The sequence below is a fragment of the Bidens hawaiensis genome, unplaced genomic scaffold (genome assembly GCF_021521415.1).
Source record: "Bidens hawaiensis isolate Kalapana, Puna unplaced genomic scaffold, B.hawaiensis_p1.1 tig00008041_1, whole genome shotgun sequence".
NCBI classification, from domain to species: domain Eukaryota; kingdom Viridiplantae; phylum Streptophyta; class Magnoliopsida; order Asterales; family Asteraceae; genus Bidens; species Bidens hawaiensis.
Genome location: NW_027491565.1, coordinates 360,529 through 382,044, shown reverse-complemented (window position 1 = coordinate 382,044; position 21,516 = coordinate 360,529). Strand labels below are relative to the sequence as shown.

Below are 21,516 nucleotides of genomic sequence, written 5' to 3'. Positions count from 1 at the left end.
TTGCTGTTAATTAATGTTGTTGCTGCTGATGTGCAGTCATCTGGAACGGTAAAGGTTTTTGCACGAATTATATGATTATTAATTTATCAATAATTTACATGCATAATGTGCTGTTGTTTATTAGGAGGATTTATTACTTATTATTATTATTAGCTAAGATTTGTTAGCCTATATATAGTTGAACCGAGTTAGTGTTTAGTCGCGTTATGTGTAACAGAGCCTTTTGAGTTATATATTTCTTCTAAATATATCGATACCTATTTCGTTTCGTGTCTTATCAATTTTGTTATTATTGATAATGCAGATAGAAATGCGGAGAAATCGTATGCTTACGCGTCTGTTTCCGTGTTTCGATTGCTGAGGACGAATAGAATGTCTGCGAGGAAAGAAAGGACGGATACCGATCATTCATCAGGTAGTGAGTCGTTTTCGTCTGCTCTGCAGTTTATATTGTGTATGAACCAATGCTTGTTTGTTTGTTCTTTAAGTTATTGAGAATATAATTCATGTATGCATTAGTTGAATAGATCAAACTGTTTGATGTAACTCCGTGTTTTGACAATTGATCAAACTAAAAGTGAGCATTTAAAGTATATGTCGTTTTGATTATGCTGCTTGCAAATTTTTTAAGCAGATCCAGCTTTGTTCAGTTCTAAATTTTACCACAGTCCCGGCTATAAATGCACTTACTGCGTGTTGCAGGAGTTTCTCTGTTTGACCTCTTAAGTTTAGATGATGAAGATAATTGTAGTGGTGAGTTAAATGAAGAGACACCTCCTGCAAGTAGGTTTTCTGCACCTGTTGGATATTCTCTAGGTTATGACCTGCTTAGAACTTGACTTTGCATTAAAGCCTGATGGTAACAGGCAACAATTTGTTAGGTGGATTATGCACGAAATCTATGTTTACTGCTTGTAACCTCTTGACCTTGTAACAATATTGCTTTTGTAATTATACAGAACACATTAGTAATATAGACTTGTTTTGAGCGGCTACTCAACATGCCCTCAAACATGTGACTTATGTAACTTATTAATTAGGTCCATACAAATGACATTTATGCCTTTTTTTCCGTAAATGGCACATCTTCTGCTTTAGAACAAAGTGTCAAACGCTACTTATCGGATGTATAAGTGAGTTTGATTGCAATGTCATCTTTCTCATCAGGTGCACAACGGAAGCTGGCAAGTTTTTTATCTGAATCTGGTAATGAGTTATGTGCAGACTGTGGAGCACCTGATCCAAAATGGGTGTAAGTGTATTCACATTTTCTGATTACACACCGCGCTGCATAATCTATTTTTGTATTTTTCTTGAATTAATAAGATTTTTACCTTCTGTGTGTTACTAGATCTGTAAATCTTGGAGCATGTGTTTGCATCAAGTGTTCTGGAGCACATAGAAGCCTTGGAGTCCATATATCAAAGGTGTAGTAAACACTAACTTCCTCATATACAATATTGATTCATAAATATATACTATTAGATGAAGTCTGCAACAATTAGATAAAACATAACTCACTCATAAAGTCATAAGTTAACGTGTTGAAGTCAGTACCTCTAATATATTTAACCTTGTTGGTGCAGATATTATCAGTGAATCTAGACGAATGGACAGAGGAAGATGTTGATAATTTGATAAAACTTGGTGGAAACACCTCAGTAAATTTGAAATATGAAGACAGCATTCCAAACAGCTGTAGAAAACCGCAACCAGATTCTCCGATAGAAGACCGTACCGATTTTATCAAGTAAGATGGCAAAATGGGCATGTTGGATAATGGGTCAAAACGACTAATTTTTTAGTACAGGTCGAGTTGACCTCCGTCACTTTTTTGCCAATTTTTCAAAAATATTATTAATGTGTTTAATATGGTGAGAAAAACTATATTAATGTTTTATTTAACTTTCAACCCATTTGACTCGTTAGGCAACAAAAAATTACTCAAATTGACCCATTTAAAGCTCATGTAAATGGGTCAAATTTGTCACGTTTAACTACAATTATGATGATAAAAGTTGTAGCATCTCTTGGGCTTTTTTTTAATAATATTCAGGAGAAAGTATGTAATGCAACAATTTTTAAACACCGATGAGCAGCTGTCTTGCCCCTTCACTCCAGAAGTCATCCACTGCAGTTCAACCGGGTTGAATTCTGTAGTGGAAAAGAAATATTTAAACAGTATGCGGTTACATAATTTCGGTCAAGCATTTCTCAACACTAGAAAAAGAAAAGATGCTGAACAGAAGTCTGCAAAGAAAAGTAGTTCAACGGTAATTACTTTTATTATCTTAACTATAGAGGCCAGTGACCTGGTTGGTTGACTGGACACGTCTTTGTTCTATAATTTTTAATTTACTATAAATAGTTAGTGTTTTAAATCACACGAGTTATTTTATGATACTATTTAATTAAGAATTTGATACTATTTTATTAAGAATTTGATATTATTTTATTAAGAATTTGATATTATGAATAAAAATAAATTAATAAGGATTAAATATGCACTTAGTGAGACAATCCCCTTTGTTTGACCAGACCTATTTGACCCGTATTCTTTTTAGGTAACTTTACTTTCCACTTGTTTTGCTTGTTTCCCTTTTAGCTGTTTTTATTTACTTTGACCCGTTTGAGCGTTAGAGATAAAGCATAACCTGAACACCCATTAACAAGTAATAGGTCGAAATCGCCATCTCTAGTAATTCAACAACCTTTGTGATTTCTAAATAAAATCTTGAACGAAGAGTCAAGTTTGCCATTTTGGCTCCTGAAATCGACAATTCTGATCGCAATAAATTTTATTATGTACTATTACATTCTGTATTAAAATTTTATCTTTTAACTTATTTGTCTGATGCCTATATATATTGGTTATAGGCAGGTATGGTGGAATTTGTTGGTATGATAAAAGTCAATGTGGTCAGCGGCACCAACCTTGCTGTCAGAGATATGAGGAGTAGTGATCCTTATGTTATGCTCTCATTAGGGAACCAAGTAAGCCTAGAAATATTATTTATTAATTGTTGCGCGTCACCGTGTTGTAAAAGTTACAAGATCTTGTCTTTTGGCTGCAGTCAATGAAGACACGAGTTATAAAGAGCAACCTCAATCCCATCTGGAATGAAAAGTTAATGTTATCGATTCCCAGCGACATTCCACCTTTGATATTGGTAAGTCAAAATAAAATTACAGAAACCGATATTACAATAATCTGGTTAAGAAGTTATTTAAGTTATGCAGAATGTTTTTGACAAGGATAAGTTTTCAACCGATGATTTTATGGGTGGGGCTGAGATTGATATCCGACCCTTGGTTTCTGCTGCCAAAGCTTTGGACAACGGTAATACCAACGGGCCATCAAAACAAGTTGAAAAGATGGACAAAGGAAAAGACAAAAATACCCTTGTTGAAAATGGCACGATCACGGTGACGGAAGGGAAGGCAAAGCAAACCATTGCTCTAATACTGCAAAACGTTGAGAGCGGTGTGCTACAGATAGAGATTGAATGTGTGGCTCTAACCCAATAGCATGAAAGCAGTTTATGATATTCAAGACCGTGGCTGTTAAGTGATTATTGTTCTCGTGTTTGTGATCTTCGTGTGTACGTAGGACGTTTTAAGAAAAGGTCAACTGTGAATCAAATGCGACTGATATATTGTTTTTCTTATATAGACTTAAAACACGAACTTAACGGTTTCAGAAACACATATATTTGAGGTATAGACCACTTATAACCTAACTGTTCTATATGATGTCTGTTTATTTAATCAACAACCTCCATTACACAAACCTTGTCAAAAGAACAACCTTCTAAACAAGTATAAATAGAAGACCGGAACTCATACGAGTTATAAGACGGTGGTATTATGTCAACCCACCCTTTGTCGACCAACTCCACGTACTGGTTTGACCTCAACACAGCGTCAAACGTCAGGACCTGCTTAGTCAGCTGTGTCGCAAAATATATAGAGAAAACCAGGCAGAAATCGTTATCAACACCATCTATGCCATTAAACGTTTTTATTCCGACGTGAGCTTCACTTGCATCCACCAAACCAAGCAGATTCTCCCTGCCTACATGCCTCTGATCAACACTAGATATCTGCAAGACAATGAAATTTCGAGCGTTGTGATGTGTGATTTAAAGTGATTATGTGATTCTACGTTAACTGTTCTTATGTGCGTTACCTCGATATACTCAACGCCCAAAGCAGCAAGAGACTCTAAAATGTTGTGGGATGAAAGTAAGCTGATTACGCCACCAGATCCAACGGGTGTTTGAAGTATTTCCCATGGCGATTTCATCAAGATTTTGTGTTTTTTATTTTCTCCGGATGAAGAATTTACAACTGGTAATTTTTCTTCTTCCAAAATCCAAACCTGTAAAACGTGATGAATGAATTTACTCTTTAAAAACGTGTACCATATAGGTTGATGTCAGTTGGATAAATTTGCAACAAGATTATTAAACAGACTTGCAACTATGTTTCAACAAATTAACTGTTGAAAAAAATTAATAGAGAATTATGAAACCTTTTCAGGGTCAAAGCCAAAGTAGTCATTGTCCGACATCAAGCTTTGAAAAGTGTCTACGGTGTTATCAGGACAAATCAGAATCAAAGGCGTGGTTTGACTGTTTTCCATCTGCAAACACCAAATTTTGGTCATTAGATACTGCGGAGTATGTTTTTACAAAAGATGTAAAAAGTAATTGCCCTTTGTTCCGAAAATGCAGATACACATGGACATCTTAAAGTCGAACAGTTGGTTTCCGTGTACATGATTTCTTGTGGATTCTTATACACAAGTACAAACCAAAGCATATGTGCAATAAAAACAATTTCATCTGCAGTTTCAAAATGAAGTAAAACAAAGGACCTTTTGACTTTCAAGGTCAACTATGTGAACTTTCCCAGAAGCATGAAGCCAGAATATTTCTAGGCTAGCTGTTATAACTTCAAGTATGTTTGTCGACTTCTTATATTTTAACGAATTGATGTCAATTCTCAAGCTGAAAAAAATGTGTTTGACTTCAAAAGTCAACTCCCAAAGTCCAACTTAAGATAGGCTTAAAAGCCTTTTATTCAGAGTAACAGACTACAATAGCTACGTTTGTGTATTACCTCAACTAATCTTTGGATGAGACTATCAGTTTCTTCAGAGTCGGAATTCTGCGTATTAGTACCCTCAACAACCAAAATATTTGCAACTTTGCCACCAGATATCAGAGCACTGCGCCTCTCTCCTATCTTGGAACTTGTGGGCTCCACATCTTCACCAACAAGACACCCTTTTGATACCTTAAAAACATCTCTTGTTTTTTCTGTATCATAAGCTGCTAAGAACTTGGACAACTGCCATCTGGCATCAAAAGGACACATAAATTAAAGAAGTTACCGTGTTAAATAATTACTTCCCCCAAAACTTTTTAGTTTTTACCATGTAATCATTGAATGCTTTGAAATTGAAAAGGAAGAAACGAGCACCTGTCAGAAGGTGTCTCGATAGTCTGTAATGCTACTTGAAGCAGTTGGGAGTTAACATCTACAATCTGATCTGCTAGCAGGCTCCTTTGGGCTTTCTCTCCGTATCTAAGCCCGTTAAAAACATGCTTTTGCTCCAATTCAGACAGTTTCTTTTTTGCCGCTATAAGCTGTTTTTGAAACTTTTTCCTCTCTTTCCATTCCTGAAACAATTACATTTACATGTGTTTAAAGCAGTAATTCCAAATTAAAGTTTCTTTGAAAGCGTACAAGTGAACGAAATTTACACGTTTCTCGCAACTATATGCAATTAATAAGAGGAACCCCTAAGTTGATACTATATACATTTTCAGAAATCGAATACACACATGAAAAGCAAAAGAAAGATAGAAAAGTGGCATGCCATAAGTTTAACTCACAAGCTGTCGGCATTCTTTCTTTGACCGCTCATCAGAGCGTACATTTAACTCAAGAAGCCCTTTAGGAGGTGTAATTATCATGTCTCTTTTATTTAAATCTACATGAGGAACAATCGCTTCAACAAATGGGACCCACACAAGGGGTGCTTCCGATTTCAAGTTCCCATTTTTGTCTATCATCTCCAAAGATGAATCAAGCTTAACTTGTAAGAGATCGCGTCCTCCAACATCATAAACATTCACAACGGTTCCCACTGGTTCACCAGTTTCCTGAAATGAAAGTTATCAGATACTTCTACAAAAATGAATATTAAACAATGGGATTACAGTAACATACAGAATCATAAAAATAACTACCTTAAGTGTAACTCTCAAGCCAACAAGATCACGAGCATAGAAATCGCCTTCCTCCAACTCTGGTCTATCTTCATCCAATACAAGTATAGTTGACCCGACAAGCTGTTGAGCCTACAAAAATGCAGAATTTATAAGATACATAGTGGTTTTGATCAAGCACTACTTATCATGACTCTAGTAAGATATTAACTTTACATTTTCTTTAAAATATAGTAAGCATACCTGTTCTACTTTGTCAATATTGTTGAATTTAACTATCCAACTCTTTTGTCCATGGTTTCCTCTTCCCTCAACCAATTCAACTTCTTTGATTGTTTCTCTCCCTAACAGTTGTTGCTTCAACCATCTTCTTCCTGGCTAAATACAACATAAAATCTACTAAGAAACGTAAGAGTACACCTTTATCCCAAAATTTAAGTCCACTTTTAAAACTTCTTAGTGTGAAACAAGTATCATATTGAGTAATTAACATGTTGAATCACTATACTTGGAATTTAGTTTCATCATTTTTGAAAAAAAAAGCATGAGTAATTTTAAACTAAAATGCCAATTGCAATGGTGTTTATACACAATTCACACTTAGTGACTTGCAACATGGACACTGAATTTGAAATATCTATAAATTATGAAAAATAATAATAAAAATTATTCTAGTTATGGAACACTGGAAAGTGGAAATAGAAGTATTTCAGACTCGTACCTCTGAAAATCTCAGTTCTGGAAAATCCGTGCTAGGCTTCACTCGAACCTCTCCCTGTAGTCCATGAACACTAGATATGTACCCAATCTCAACAAATTGGGAGTCAATCTCGCTAACTTCAACAGTCTCTTGAGTAGCTGAAAGAATTCATTCCAGGTATTCATTTCAAGACTTTCTAAATTCAAACTAATATTCATTTAGCATTGTGCAAAAATAACTTGATCTGCAGCACTTCTAACTGCTGGCTATGGATTCGATATAACAAGTAAATGAATAGTTCATCATATAATTGTTTGGTCTTTTGTACATTATCAAATCATTCTCATCTTTTAATGTTGAATTTTGAAGGTCTTCTGTATAGATCTTCTTTTTAATCATTTTGTAGAAGCTTATTTAAACTTTTATTGTTCATAATCATAGAACTGTTTGTGATATTAATTTTCAATAGCATGATCCTTTGATTTCAACTAATTCAGTTCTGTAGGTTTTCAATGGAGATATAAAACACTTAAAAGTAACTAAAATCTAGGGGTATGCATGAAACCGAAAAAAACAAAGTAAAACAAAAACCGACGGTTTGGTTTTATGTTTTTGTAAAACCGAACATGGTTTTGCATGTAATAGCAACCGGAAATTTTCAACCGAATATAAAGATTTTCACTTTTATTTCTTTGTAATCAATAAGATTTTAACAAATATGCAACTCGTATATTTTAGCCCAAATGTACAATAATCAATTAGTTTTTTATTTAAAAAAATGATTTAGGCCCAAATTCATTATTTTGGCCAAAAAAAGTCGTTGGCCCAAAATTTTCAAGCTCAAATGGCAAAACCAAAAAACTGAAACCAAACAGTTTTAAATTTCGGTTTTTGGTTCGATTTTAGCCCAAAACCGACCCAAACCAAACTGTGCATCCTAATTCCTAAGCAACATACTTAAATCCATTCCTTCAATCCAAAATTACACCTACTATAATCACTAAACAACATACTTAAATCATACTACTTGCATCCCTGGGACTCAAACCCCCTAAATATCTAAACCTAATCCAAAACATCTCAAAATCCAATCAAATTAAACATAAAAACAGAACAAAGCATCAAACTAAACCTCCTAACATCATAACAACCCTACATATCTAAACCTAATCCAAAACATTCAAATTCCAATCAAATTACACACTATAACATGAACAAACAATCTAATTAAACCTCTTAACATCATAACATCAATAGAATCACATAAACATATAACTTACCAGTAGCGTGCAGAGAAGACATGCGAATTGAACGAAGCTTCATGGAACTTAACGTGATCCGATTGAAACATTTTGAATTTCTGAACGGAGATAAGAGTTTGAGAGGTGAATTGAATAACGGAAATGAGGTTGAAGCTCGTAGAAGACTAAAAGCCTCCATTAATGGCGGACGATAGATGCTTCTTCAGTCTTCGCTGACTGATAATAACCACAACACAGTGACTTTGGTGTGGTGTGTGTTACTTTAGCCTAAGATATTATTATTATTATTATTATTATTAAAAGAAAATCCGATATTATAAAATCTAGGCATGTAAACGAACTGAACGTTCGGTTAACTGTTCAACGGAAAGTTTGTTTATATTCGTTTATTTAATTATCGAACGGACATATTAACAAATGTTTCGTTCACTCATTTATATTCGTGAACGTTCATTTATTTATGTTCATTTACATGCTAAAAAAATATAATTAAATATTATCATGAAAATCAATCTACTTAATTGTTTTATTTTTGTTCATATGTGTTCATTTATGTTTGTTTTGGTTTATTTACATTTGTTCATTGATATTTGTTTATCTTGTTCAATTATGTTTGTTTATGTTCGTGAACTGTTCGTTTAGAGTTTAAACAAACAAACAAGAAAATGTTCATTTTTTAAATAAACAAACACAAACACAAAATATGCGTTTAATAAAGTGTTTTTTAAGCTAAATGAACTAACACGAACATGCACTTGTTTGTGTTCTTCGGTTCGTTTACAAAGCTAATGAAATCAGTTAGTGGCACATAAACGAGCAACAAGTGTGTACCAACTCCTTCTGGATAGCAAAACCATACTACTAAACACAAAGCATTTAGGGGCCAAAGAATTACCATGTGCAACCCGTGAGACTCTGTTCATAAATTTCACAACAACCGAAGCTAGAAAACCAAATGTATTACTTAAAAGATATTATTTATGAACACTAAACGTTTGCCTAATGTCAATTAGGTATTAGAATATGTAGCAAAATTGGTCATGATCATCTAGCTAGGTAGGGGTGCCGGTTATTCAAATTTGCTGGCATGTGATTCCAATAGATTACAAACCAAATTGATTGCGATTTTGTTAGTCGGAGTAGCATTTTTTTTCTTTTATAATGATTATTTTTGTTGGATTTTGAAAGTGGCAAATATGGTTAAAGAGTATGATTGTTATTGTGTTAAGAGATTAATGAAAGTGAATGTTGCAAAGCTAAAGTTTTATCAATGGTTAAACGGTTGATTTTGGTTTATATGAATTGTTTCAAGTTTTAAAGAGTCGGATTAAACTATTTTTAATTACACCAATGGCATCTATTCTAAAAAGACTGTTCAAGCTTATTTTCTCTCTCTCTCTCTCTCATTATGTACGATTATCTTTAATATATTACGACCAAGTGTTTATATATTATCGAAGGCTTACTAAAATTTAGTTATGTGTCAGACGCTTTGTCAATACCTAATAGGTTAAGGTAAACAATGACATCAAATAAACTTTGAAATTTTTATGCGTTAGTAAACAAATTTGACATGTCATGTTACCTTATACCGAGTATGACAGTATGGGTTAACATACATCAAAATTTAATGCTTATATGCAATTTAATTTGCATTTGTTTGTAGGTCCAATTAAAAGCGTGAAAAAACTACATTATAGAATCATAAGATTGAAAAATTATTAATCTTTTAAGAACCGTAATTTAATGATTTATAAATAACGTACTGTTATGTATGTATACGTAAATGTTAAAATGTAAATGGTCGTAAAATAGGCCGTGTCTTGTGATTAAAGCCACCACAAAGGGTGAACTACTATATTGCATCACCTGATGTTGACTAGACGTTGACTAAGTACTAGATAAAGATGCTACTTAGTCACTTGACCCTGTTGTTGTGGGTGGGCCAATATCACAAGTCAAAGCATTTACATCATTCCCATAATTGCACATTAGCGACTATGAGCTGGCTGAAGCCTCATCGATAGTGCCCTGCTACCTTGAACGTGTTGTGGTGTGTGCGAGTGATGTGATAATGAGCATGGAGCTAGTGGCCCTCAATAACCTACCACAATACACATTCTTATACACACCCCGTTATAAAAAACAAGACATTTTTTTAAATGCATACATAATTGATTGTGGTTATCAACGTTTTTATAACATATATTTACTCTTAAAAAAGATTTGATGAATAAAATTTTGTTGCACTTTTTATTTGTGTATGTTGAACTTAGCACACAATATCAATCATATAAAAATATTGATACGAGACGATTTGTGTAAAACTTAGCTATAAATGATCTTCCAAACGGCTTAATTATTGCTTCAAATCAGGTGTTTGAATTTCAAATTAACAAAAAATAAAGCTGTTTGGAGCATCTTTTCAAGCTACGTTTTACATTAATCGACTTGTATCCTCATTCCAATCAAAAGACATAAAAAATCAATTTTAAATTCGGAAAAAACTTAACGCCGTCAAGTTTTTTATAACTGGAGACCATTGAGAGCCAATTTTTTAAATTTGGGACCACTCAGTGGTAACAAACGAATTTAAGATTATTATCGGTCAATAATAATTATTTAGGATTACTAAAATCCAATTTGACTTCAATTTTTTTTATTTTTATTATTTTCAGTTTTAATCATATTAGTGCTTGTTTAAATTTGTTTATTCTTCTACCGTTTTGCTAAATATGGAACTTAAAGCTTTGGTCATTAATCAATGAAGATTGCAAGCCACTTTATTTGGTAGCTTAGCCTTTTCATTCAATTCACGTTCTTGATTAAAGATGTAGCTTTCACTTTAAATTGGATACATTTTGATGTGTTACAAGTTAGCTTTTACAAATATTAAGGAGTGTAAACTTCTACAACCATTATCGAATGAGTTATATCGTTATACATATATGGACAATAATATGCTCAAAATGTCTTGTGAAAAGAGTTAGAAAGATTTTGGCATAGATCATGTGATAACAATTATAACGCTTATTTCAACTAACATTAACTATCTACACTTACAAATTGGGTACGTTGTACGTTCACAGTGACTAGATGCTCGAAAGGACAAAAATAGATCTCACGTGTTTATGTCATAACCGTATACGCTATATTGTTTTCTTCTTGTATAATTGAGATGTTGATATTTTCTTTTCACAATACTCGTTACATATGCTAGCGGTTTTGCCCCCATTTCATATTTGTTTGTACTTGGGCTTCTCGCTTCTTACTTGGAGTTTTCTGATTTTAGTTTAGTATATTTGATCTTTCGTAAAAAGATGCTACTTAAACATATTCATGATACATGAAGATACAATTTTGAGTATTAATAGATACTTGGTTTGTGTTTATAACCAAATAAAAACATAAATACACTATAGTAGTTTTGTGTACACATGGTCATTAAGCTTTCATCATTGTCACTTATAATAATATAGTTTTTGTTGATATAAATTCATAAATACAATAGTTTTATAGCACTTTTTTCATACAATTTTTGTTTCTACTGTTAATCTTTGAGAAACCTGTGAGTATCATGGATTGGCTTATCATGTCTGACTTTATTAGAAGATCTAATATATGCATGTTTTGAACACATTAGCATATCTTCATGAGAGAAGTGTGTCGAATTCACCTAACATAATCAATAACCAATAGTGACATATGTTTCGTGTGTGCATACTTGTGTCAGTCAGTTGATCACTAGCATTGATGTAGATGATAAAGTCACTTGATGAGGCCGTGTACAATTTAGAGTGACAAACATGCTCTAATTAATTTGGATGAAGATCCTGCTATATATTAACATGTCAAAACAAACAATTCTATTCATGAGTCTAATTCATCAACATCCTATGATGAAAGATTGAAGGGTGAATTTGTGTTGTGTCTATGAGGATGATCACCACACCCCACTCACGTCCAAATTCGTGGGTATTTGATTATTCAATATCGGTATCACGTCTACCAATTAATTTTTTAAAAAATTACATATTAAAATTCACAAGTACACTTCTCGCTATTTTAACATGTATTAACACAAAGAAAAAAGAAAAAAACTAAAACGTATAAGACTAGAAAGTCAGTATATTAGTGAATTACTTTGACAGAGAAAAAAAATATTTACGAGTATGGCTTGGCCAAATGGGTATGTACGTTTCAAGTGATCGAGCGGCGTATCACCTGATACTATATCGACAATTTTTTTAAAATACTAATCTAACACCCGAATATCCTACTAAAAGTTTTTAAGGTCACATGTCAGGTTTAAATTCGTTTGCCATCCATTTAAACAAAGAATATTCCATCGGTAAAAAAGAATAAATATAACTTTAAAAAATAGTAAAATTTAATTTACAGATATATATAAAAAGGCATATTGATTTGAAGTTTTGAACACATGTTAGTTTTTTAATGCATACATAATACAAGAGATGGGTATACACAATATGTTCATGATTACATATATATATATATATATATATATTTAAATCACATCATTATCTTTTGATTTTAAAGTTACTAAAAAGATTTCAAGTTACACGCGTTTTATATATGTTAATATAATAATAACATATATAATACAAATAAACAATATTCAGATTTGTATTTATCTTTCTTACAATTTTATAGTTGCCAACTGTAAGATATGTTCTAAATGGGATTACACAAAATATAAATATATAACAAAATCAATAATTAACATAAATAGTTTTTGTGAGCTGTCTTAGTATATAACTTAGTCACTTAAAAAAAACAATTTTTCCAATAACAATCTTACAAAATTGTTGTATAAGCAATTTTTCCCGGTTTTAACCATAATATATATATAAAATATGATTAAACTGCTTATCTTATCTGACTTCAAGTAAAGACTACCATATACATTGTACAAGTATAATTACACGGTCCGTAACCAAATATGAATTATGTATTATGCATTAATTAATTAATTAGTTAATTACATTTTGAGTTTGTACAAAAAAAATGTTTAATTATTTAATTCTTCTAGAAGCTTTAATTCAAACTTATCTACTAGAATCAAGCCTTACCTCTAACATTTAATATCAAGATCAACGTTAAATTAGTCACTCGTTAATAATTCCAAAAATAACATGACAAAGGGTAAAACCGTCATTTCTTTAAAAGCCTTTATCCAAATTTTACTATTCATTTACTAAAATCAAACCTTCCTTATTGGAACAAAGAAAGAGCATCTCCCATTAAATTAAATGCCTTCGATTTTTAATATCAAAAAGATTACCAATAATTTAATATCTCCTCCTTAGTAATTCCGAAAAATTATTATTATTATTATTATTATTATTATTATTATTATTATTGAAAAGATCCAATACATTAATTCTTAACGTACGTTAACGTATGCGAATCCCGTTTTTCACGAATCGATCCATAAAATCACATCCCAACATCTTGGAATCGTCAATACATATCCAATTAATCATTGGTTAACCGAAAAACAGTTTTGGATATTTAATCGAACAATTTTTTACTTTTTTCATGAAGTCCGTTTTTTGAGCGTTTTAGGTTTTTGACTGAACGTTTAAGTTTTTGTGAGCGTTTTGGGTTTTTACCTTTGAACGTCTCGCGTACCTCTCGTACGTTAAGACATTTGTTTATGGTATCTCTACCCTTATTATTATTATTATTATTATTGTTTCAAGGGCAAAAGCGTCATTTGGGTGATGTTAAAAGTGAAGATACGGACACCAAACACAGATTTAAATAGAGAGTGTAGTGTTTAAACAAAACAATCTTATCTTTTATATCTTTCTCTTCTCTCATCAATCATTCTTCTTTTTTCTTTTTCTTCACTTGTGTTTGTTCATCCAATCACAATAATATAATAATACAAATACAAATACATATACATACACGCATCATGTATCTATAGATTCCGTACGCCTTTTGTTTTTCTAATTAACACACACACAGTTGTTCTCTCTTCTCTCACGTCTCCACTGTTTCTCTCTCTAAACTTGTTCTTCTTTCTCTCTCATCCGATCATCATGTCTTCGTCGAATCTCTTGCAGATTCACACACGATTTTGAATCCATTCCATTCTTCATAATAATAATAATATTAATAATAATAATAATAATATTGTTACTGTCTTCAACGCTTGTCTTTTTAGTCTGACCTTTTTCAGGTACCTTTTATTTCGCTTCTCTCTCTCTCTCACACACACACATGAATTACATGTTTATAGTGTCATTATTATTATTATTATTATTATTGTTTAATTGATACTGTGTTTCTATGGTTTCGGATTTTGGGGGAAAGTTAGGGTTTAGTTGGGATTGTGAAATTGATTGATTGTTATGAGGTTTACTTGCTTTGCATGTTGTGATCGGTGTGTGGATTGGTGGTTTAGGGTTAATTGGTGGTGTGGATTACTGGATCATGCAATTAGTTGTCAGTTTGTGTGATTGTTGGTTTTAATTGGGATTTTTTTGATTGTTTTGCACTAGTTTATCGTAATTTGTGATAAAGTTTTTATCTTTTTATATTTTTTATTTTTTATGATTAAGTTTTTATCTTTTTTTATTTTTTATTATTTTCTTATGTTAATGCATTGATTTTGTAGGTAATTGTGTTTGTAAGCAATCTGGTTGACTAATTTTGATTTGATGTAAATATGTTTCTGTGTGTTATTCGAAAGTGATTTTTGCTGCTTGCATAGTTGATCAGAATCAGGCAATCATATACAAAATAATCAGAAAAATTGAAATCAGAATTCGATATAATTAGATCATCTGTATTCTTTTATGCTTATAACAAAGGTTGATTTGTGGCAAATACTGATACGTTTGATTTTTGACCTGATTTTTTTTATGACAGAAGTGTGATTCACAATGCAACATTCTTCGCAGCATTTTCCTTTTGGTAAGATTGATTTTTCCATTGGTTTTTGGTTTACATACATTGCAGTAACTAGAAAGTTATTGAAAAAGATATGTTTTTTATGGTAGGTCCGTCAAAATTGACACCAATGAATTATTCAAAAGCAGTTGAAGGTGGGACAAAGGACATGTTAACCAGATCTGATAATTATATTGATGCCTCAAGTGATACCGCCCTTTTCTCAAGTTCGTTACCAGTTTTGCCCCATGAGAAGTGTATGTTTTTACCCTCTTTTAATGAAAATTTTCTAACCTAATCGTCGCTAAAGTTTAATTTTTTTTAAAAAAATTTAAAATGCAGTGATACCGAATAACGCAGAGAACAATTTTCAGACCTTAGATGGGAGTGATTTGCTAGAAGATATTGCAGATCATGCAATTGGGAACTTGTTACCTGATGAAGATGAGCTATTAGCTGGTGTAATTGATGGTTTTGACCTCACTGCTTTCACTAACCGTGCAGATGAGTTGGAAGAGTATGATCTTTTTGGAAGTGGAGGGGGTATGGAACTTGAATCTGATATGGATAACTTGAATTTGGGTATTTCAAAGGTGGTTGGTAACGGGTTGTCCCATTACAGTATTGCAAATGGTGTGGGGACGGTTGCTGGAGAACACCCATATGGAGAGCATCCTTCAAGAACTTTATTTGTACGCAATATTAATAGCAACGTTGAGGATTCAGAACTCAGAACTTTGTTTGAGGTAATTCTACCCATCCTGTTGAATTTGCCAATATATAATTATATATAGTAGTTTTTGCTGTTCAATGATTGGCAAAAAAGTTGTCTTTTGTGCTTATTAGACAAGAATATAGAAAACACGTTACTCCCGTGTAGATCTTGACACATTCTGTCATACCCTAGATATTAAAGCCCTAAATTTTTGGACTGTTGGGTTTGGCTTTTTGTGTGGCCTAATTTATTGTTCTTGTGAAAACGTTAGCAAAGACCAAAATTTGCTTAAATTTATGATTGCGGACAAAAAGCTAGGGCTGGTTGGTTTGAAAAGTCAACCGCTAGCCTATTACATTATTTTGTGAATGATTATAGAATAAACGTGGAAACATTGCGCAATCTTTCAATTTATAGCATTCATTTATGCATTTTATAATATTATAATTTTGTCTGCAACGAAAAGCCAAATGATAGAAGTGGTTACTCTAATTGGGATTTTTGAAAAGTGAAAATTCTCTGTTTTCCAAGAATTTTAAGAACTATTTTCAGTTCCTGAAATGCCAAGTGGTTTTCTAAGATCTTCTTTCTTTGTTTTTGCATTTCTTGTGATTAGTTACTAACATATTATTGTGTTACCTTGTAGCAATACGGTGATATTAGAACACTATACACAGCATGTAAACATAGGGGCTTTGTGATGATATCCTATTATAATATCCGTGCTGCGCGGACTGCTATGCGCTCGTTACAGAATAAGCCACTGCGAAGGAGGAAGCTAGACATTCACTACTCGATTCCAAAGGTTCATATTTGAATTTATTCCTTTTGTTTTTGCCCTTTATCTTCATCATTGAAGTTAATGTAATCCGTCTTTTCATCTGTTTTTCATGTGTATTAGGATAACCCGTCAGACAAAGATATAAATCAGGGAACTTTGGTGGTTTTTAATCTGGATCCTTCAGTTTCATGTGAAGATCTTCTTCAAATCTTTGGGGCATATGGTGAGGTTAAAGAGGTAATTCCTTCTCTCCATTGCAAAACTGGTGATTATTTGTTTCAAACATCTGGCTTTATCATTTAAAGAAACTTAACTTTGTGTAATTTTTTCTCACAATAACAGATTAGGGAGACACCGCATAAACGACACCATAAGTTTATTGAGTATTATGATGTCAGAGCTGCTGAAGCGGCCCTTAGATCTCTAAACCGGAGTGACATAGCTGGGAAGCGCATAAAGCTTGAACCTAGTCGCCCTGGTGGAGCCCGCCGAAAGTAAGTATACTTATTTTTATCGCTAAAAAAAAAAGAACAGATATGCCATAGATTATGTTTTATAACCTTCTTTTATACATGTTCTGCACTTTTTTAGCTAACAAAAATCTTGCTGGTTAGTTTTTGTTAAATTTCAAAAATTGATTCAAAATTGCTCATTTGTGTTATGAATAGCGCTACCTTCTTTTAAGAAAGACTTGTGTTGTTCACACTAAAACAGATAAATCAAAGATCACATCACATGTCTTGGAATAAAAGTTCTTGTAAAATTGGAAGAAAGAAATCTCGATTTTGATTTGATTGTTGATTAAGTAGTCCAAATTGTTGAATCATGCATATAATGTGTCCTTATTTGTCTGTTTCTTGCAATTATTGTTGTGTGTGATGATTATTAATCAAAAAGTTTTCTTTTCCTTCTTTAGCTTAATGTTACAATTGACTCAAGACTTTGACCAAGACGACACTCGAAGTTTTCGACTTCAAGTGGGTCCCTCGATTGCCAACTCTCCTCCAGGTAAGAACTTTTGTTGTTACATTGTGTTCTTGAGAAAAAATATATGTTTTGAGTTGTCTTTATCTGACTATTCTACAAATTATTCAATGTAATTGACATAGCAGGTGTCTGGCCACAATTTGGCAGCCCAATTGAACACAGTCCTCTACAAAGTGTAAGCAAGTCACCGGTCCTCGGGTCAGTGAGCCCTAATTTTGGCAATGGTTTATCTGGTCTGGCTTCAATCTTGCACCCTCAACCAGCCAGAATTGCACCAATTGGTAAGGACAATGAAAGGTCTAACCACAACCATCTTGACCAAAACAACACATTTCAACAATCTCATTCGCTTCCAGACTCCATATTGAGTCAGTTTAATGAACCCAAGTCCTCTTTTGGTGGTTCAAGCTCAACCGGTTCAGGAATCGAAACACTTTCTGGTCCACAATTTCTGTGGGGTAGTCCCAACCCTAGTCCTAGCATATTAACTGATCAGCCCAAAGGACCTAACCATGGTTTTAGATCACAAACCATGGGTCATCCCTTTGCCACATCCAAGGGCCCACCTGGTATTACCCACGGGTTTCCAATCACAGGGCGCCATGGATCTTTACTTCATCAACATCATCATGTTGGATCCGCGCCATCTGGGATACCGTTTGAAGGACATTTTGGTCATTATCGCGAGTCTCCTGAAACGTTGTTTGTGGGTTCACCTGCTTATGGGGGTGTAGGTTTAGGTCATATGGATAGAGGTTTTTTAGGTTCTCGTGGGTCGGTTGGAAACGGTTCTCCAAGCTTTAGTACCATGTCTTCTCCTAGGGTTAGTCCTATGTTTCTTGGTGGTGGGCCTTATGCGGGGTTTGGGGCCACAATGGCTGAAAATATGAGTGAGCGAGGCAGGAACCGCCGTGCTGACCAAAATGGTGGTCAAACTGATAGCAAGAAACAATTTCAGCTTGATCTTGATAAAATCACAAGCGGAGAAGATACTCGAACTACTTTGATGATCAAAAACATTCCTAACAAGTAAGTTGAAGATTGAATTGTTGATTATGTTTGGCACAAAACGATTTTAAACTTGATTATTTTTGGTGCTAAAAGATTACAACTTGATTATTTTCGGTACAAAAAGATTTCTATATTATTTTGGCACAAAAAGATTACAACTTTATTATTTTTTGGCACAAAAAGATTCCAACCTGATTATTTTTGGCACAAAAAGATTTCAACATTTAATTGTTGGCACAAAACACAAAGATTTCAACTTCATTATTTTTGCCACAAAAAGATTTCAACTTTCTTATATTTGGCACAAAAAAGATTTCAGCTTTATTAGTTTTGGCACGAAAAGATATCAACCAACTTGATTACTTTTATCACTAAAAGATTTTAACTTGATTGTATACCTGATACTCCAGGTATACTTCAAAGATGCTGCTTGCTGCTATTGATGAAAATCATAGTGGTACTTATGATTTTCTGTACTTGCCAATCGATTTTAAGGTATAATTTTTGTTAAATATTTATTGCTATCTAACCCCTTCCTTCTCTTTTCCATCTTGCTTCATTTATGATTGATTCCTCGCCATTAACTGCAGAACAAATGCAATGTCGGCTATGCGTTTATAAACATGCTTTCTCCAACTCACATAATCCCATTTTACCAGGTTTAATTTCTATCTTACGGTCAACTATCTTTGATCTTTTAAATTCAACATGGACTTAACTGATGATCTATACATTTGTTTGTAGGCATTTAATGGGAAAAAATGGGAGAAGTTCAACAGTGAAAAAGTTGCATCTTTAGCTTATGCTCGAATCCAAGGAAAGATGGCACTGGTGACTCATTTCCAGAACTCAAGTTTGATGAACGAAGATAAACGTTGCCGCCCTATTCTTTTCCATTCAGAGGGTTCAGAAGTTGTTGATCAGGTAAACATGTTTATCTTAAAATAGTTATATGAAAATGTTAATTTACTTATCTATCCTTACTGTCTTACAGGAACCTTTGTCATCAAGTATGTTGAATATTCAAATACACAAGTCAAATGGTTCAGACTCAGGTGATTCGTCAGGTAGCCCTCCAAAAGACGGGGCGGGTCCTGGTGCAACCGAGCAGAGCTGACATCAGGTGAAGCCAGCAGTCTTGCTAAACTGTCCAAAATAATAATATTTACCCAAGACTGCTGACTTTCATCGGTACATATGGTGTATAGAATTATGAGAATCACATTAAAAGGGCGGCGTGAGTGTAGGCGAATTTTCTCTACTTTTGAAAAGATAAAAGAGTTGTTAAGAAAAGAAAAAAAAAAAGAAATCGTATGATCGGAAGTCGAATAGTCTTTGTTAGAGGGGGTAGATCTGACTGTGAATGTGTTTTGAATCTTTAGTTGTTGACTAAAACTGATGGGAACTTTTTTTATTTATTTGTTTAGTTTTTGTTTTGTGTTTTGCTCCAATGTTTTCAGTTGTAATGAGAGCAGGTTTTCATGTTTTAGAGGAGCCTTTGTTTGTTGTAGAAAGGCCCTTTGCAGGTCAAATGTCATTATCATGTTGTAATGTAATGACCTGGTGTATTAAATTATGTGTTATAAATTCCAACTGTCCTTTACTTTATTAGATAATAATAATTGTGATTGTGATTGTGATTCTCTTGTAGAAAGTAGCAATGTTTTCATACAGCCAGATCAGTTTTTTTTTTTTTTTTTTTTTTTTTTTTTTTTTTTTTTTTTTTTTTTTTCTGAAGATAAATTTTATTGGATAATAAGGATTTGCTTCAACGCTTACCGAGCCTTTCAAATGCACCGTGACGGCATGACGATCAAAATACCTTCTTTCGGGACCTGCTGGTAGACGTGCACAAAAAAACCGGTTCCGGAACCTAACCAGTGGAACCGAACCGGAACCGGTTCCAGTTCCAACCCGGTTGGAACAATACCCGGTTTTGGTATTTTTGTACCCGAAAATCGTACCCGGTTCTAATATTTATATGTCAGTACCGGTCCCAAACCGGTTCCTACCCGGTTCTTAATTGGAACCGGTTTGGTTCGTACCCGGAATAACCGGTTCCGACGGGTTTTTTGAAGGGTCAAACAAAAGTCAAACTAGCCGTTGGAACCGGTTCCAACGGTAATATAGCCGTTGGAACCGGTTTTTTTAGACACCAATTAGCCGTTGGAACCGGTTCCAACGGTAATATAGCCGTTGGAACCGGTTTTTGGGCCAAACCTATATATAAGTTGTTTCCATTACTTGTTTCACCACCAAACTCAAAAACAAACTACAATACTACTCCTTTAGCAAACCCGTTTCTAAAAAATAACTATTACAAACATTATTAAAACATAAACGATACTAAACATAACAACTAAAACATAAAAAACAAAGTCCGTCGTTTTAACCCGGGAATACTTATTTTTGGGTTGTAGAGCCGGACGACTCTCCCACTTCCGTTTTTTTAGCTTCCATTCTTCTTTTCTCTCGACAATACTTATTCGTATGTTTTCGTAATGTCGAGTTGGACGCTGCTTTAAGAAACTTCGAGCAATATTTGCAACGTGCCAACTCATGTGAGTCGGTCATGAGACACAAATCGTAATGAACCCAAACATCGGGGCATCTTGTTGTTTCGATCACCATAACGTCATCATTGGTTGCCATTTGTTGTCGGTTTAAGGTTAATTGTGGTTTGGAGTGTGTTTTATAGTTTTGGGAGTGGTTTAACAAGTACACAAACAAACCTTGCTATTTATAGAAAGAAGATAACCTATTTATAGTTAAAAAACCGGTTCCAACGGTCTAAAACGGTTATATAGCCGTTGGAACCAGTTCCTAACGGCTATAATGTTTAAATTTCAAAAAAAACCGGTGGAACCGGTTTTTACGTAAAAACCGGTTCCGGTTCC

The 21,516-nt window shown here is 33.5% G+C and overlaps 3 protein-coding genes across 5 annotated transcripts; 2 read left to right on the top strand and 1 right to left on the bottom strand.

Moving 5' to 3' along the window:
• On the top strand, positions 1 to 3,726 carry LOC143636739 (putative ADP-ribosylation factor GTPase-activating protein AGD11). 2 transcript variants are annotated; one of them, XM_077104254.1, is made up of 10 exons: positions 19 to 48; positions 305 to 415; positions 703 to 783; positions 1,168 to 1,252; positions 1,352 to 1,427; positions 1,587 to 1,750; positions 2,057 to 2,273; positions 2,878 to 2,994; positions 3,075 to 3,170; positions 3,241 to 3,726. In XM_077104254.1, exons 2-10 carry the CDS (start codon positions 373 to 375, stop codon positions 3,526 to 3,528), a joined length of 1,167 nt encoding a protein of 388 aa, XP_076960369.1. In that variant the 5' UTR covers positions 19 to 48; positions 305 to 372; the 3' UTR covers positions 3,529 to 3,726. The 2 variants fall into 2 exon arrangements, with proteins under 2 accessions (XP_076960370.1, XP_076960369.1); XM_077104255.1 differs by lacking the exon at positions 703 to 783 and having other exon boundaries at positions 1 to 48; positions 3,241 to 3,724.
• Positions 3,727 to 3,738: 12 nt separating this feature from the next.
• On the bottom strand, positions 3,739 to 8,414 carry LOC143636738 (uncharacterized). Its single transcript, XM_077104253.1, has 10 exons — positions 8,220 to 8,414; positions 6,961 to 7,097; positions 6,483 to 6,617; positions 6,261 to 6,371; positions 5,904 to 6,173; positions 5,488 to 5,687; positions 5,125 to 5,362; positions 4,535 to 4,645; positions 4,190 to 4,381; positions 3,739 to 4,103 (listed from the first exon to the last, which is right to left on the bottom strand). Exons 1-10 carry the CDS (start codon positions 8,377 to 8,379, stop codon positions 3,765 to 3,767), a joined length of 1,893 nt encoding a protein of 630 aa, XP_076960368.1. The 5' UTR covers positions 8,380 to 8,414; the 3' UTR covers positions 3,739 to 3,764.
• Positions 8,415 to 14,152: 5,738 nt separating this feature from the next.
• On the top strand, positions 14,153 to 20,195 carry LOC143636736 (protein MEI2-like 5). 2 transcript variants are annotated; one of them, XM_077104251.1, is made up of 13 exons: positions 14,153 to 14,412; positions 15,108 to 15,149; positions 15,236 to 15,382; positions 15,468 to 15,871; positions 16,487 to 16,645; positions 16,742 to 16,858; positions 16,964 to 17,115; positions 17,538 to 17,629; positions 17,734 to 18,637; positions 19,030 to 19,114; positions 19,210 to 19,278; positions 19,364 to 19,543; positions 19,614 to 20,195. In XM_077104251.1, the coding sequence occupies exons 2-13, from the start codon at positions 15,119 to 15,121 to the stop codon at positions 19,734 to 19,736; spliced, it is 2,463 nt and encodes an 820-aa protein (XP_076960366.1). In that variant the 5' UTR covers positions 14,153 to 14,412; positions 15,108 to 15,118; the 3' UTR covers positions 19,737 to 20,195. The 2 variants fall into 2 exon arrangements, with proteins under 2 accessions (XP_076960366.1, XP_076960365.1); XM_077104250.1 differs by having other exon boundaries at positions 15,105 to 15,149.
• Positions 20,196 to 21,516: the final 1,321 nt, after the last annotated feature.

Excerpts from the sequence above, each read along its gene's own strand:
- LOC143636739 (XM_077104254.1), top strand. The coding sequence starts at position 373 with ATGTCTGCGAGGAAAGAAAGGACGGATACCGATCATTCATCAG. Across the intron at positions 1,253-1,351 it reads GCACCTGATCCAAAATGGGT|ATCTGTAAATCTTGGAGCAT; the intron begins GTAAGTGTATTC and ends GTGTGTTACTAG. Across the intron at positions 3,171-3,240 it reads ACATTCCACCTTTGATATTG|AATGTTTTTGACAAGGATAA; the intron begins GTAAGTCAAAAT and ends TAAGTTATGCAG.
- LOC143636738 (XM_077104253.1), bottom strand. The coding sequence starts at position 8,379 with ATGGAGGCTTTTAGTCTTCTACGAGCTTCAACCTCATTTCCGTTATTC. Across the intron at positions 7,098-8,219 it reads GTCTTCTCTGCACGCTACTG|CTACTCAAGAGACTGTTGAA; the intron begins GTAAGTTATATG and ends GAATTCTTTCAG. Across the intron at positions 4,646-5,124 it reads TCATCCAAAGATTAGTTGAG|ATGGAAAACAGTCAAACCAC; the intron begins GTAATACACAAA and ends TGGTGTTTGCAG.
- LOC143636736 (XM_077104251.1), top strand. The coding sequence starts at position 15,119 with ATGCAACATTCTTCGCAGCATTTTCCTTTTG. Across the intron at positions 16,859-16,963 it reads CATATGGTGAGGTTAAAGAG|ATTAGGGAGACACCGCATAA; the intron begins GTAATTCCTTCT and ends TCACAATAACAG. Across the intron at positions 17,630-17,733 it reads GATTGCCAACTCTCCTCCAG|GTGTCTGGCCACAATTTGGC; the intron begins GTAAGAACTTTT and ends TTGACATAGCAG.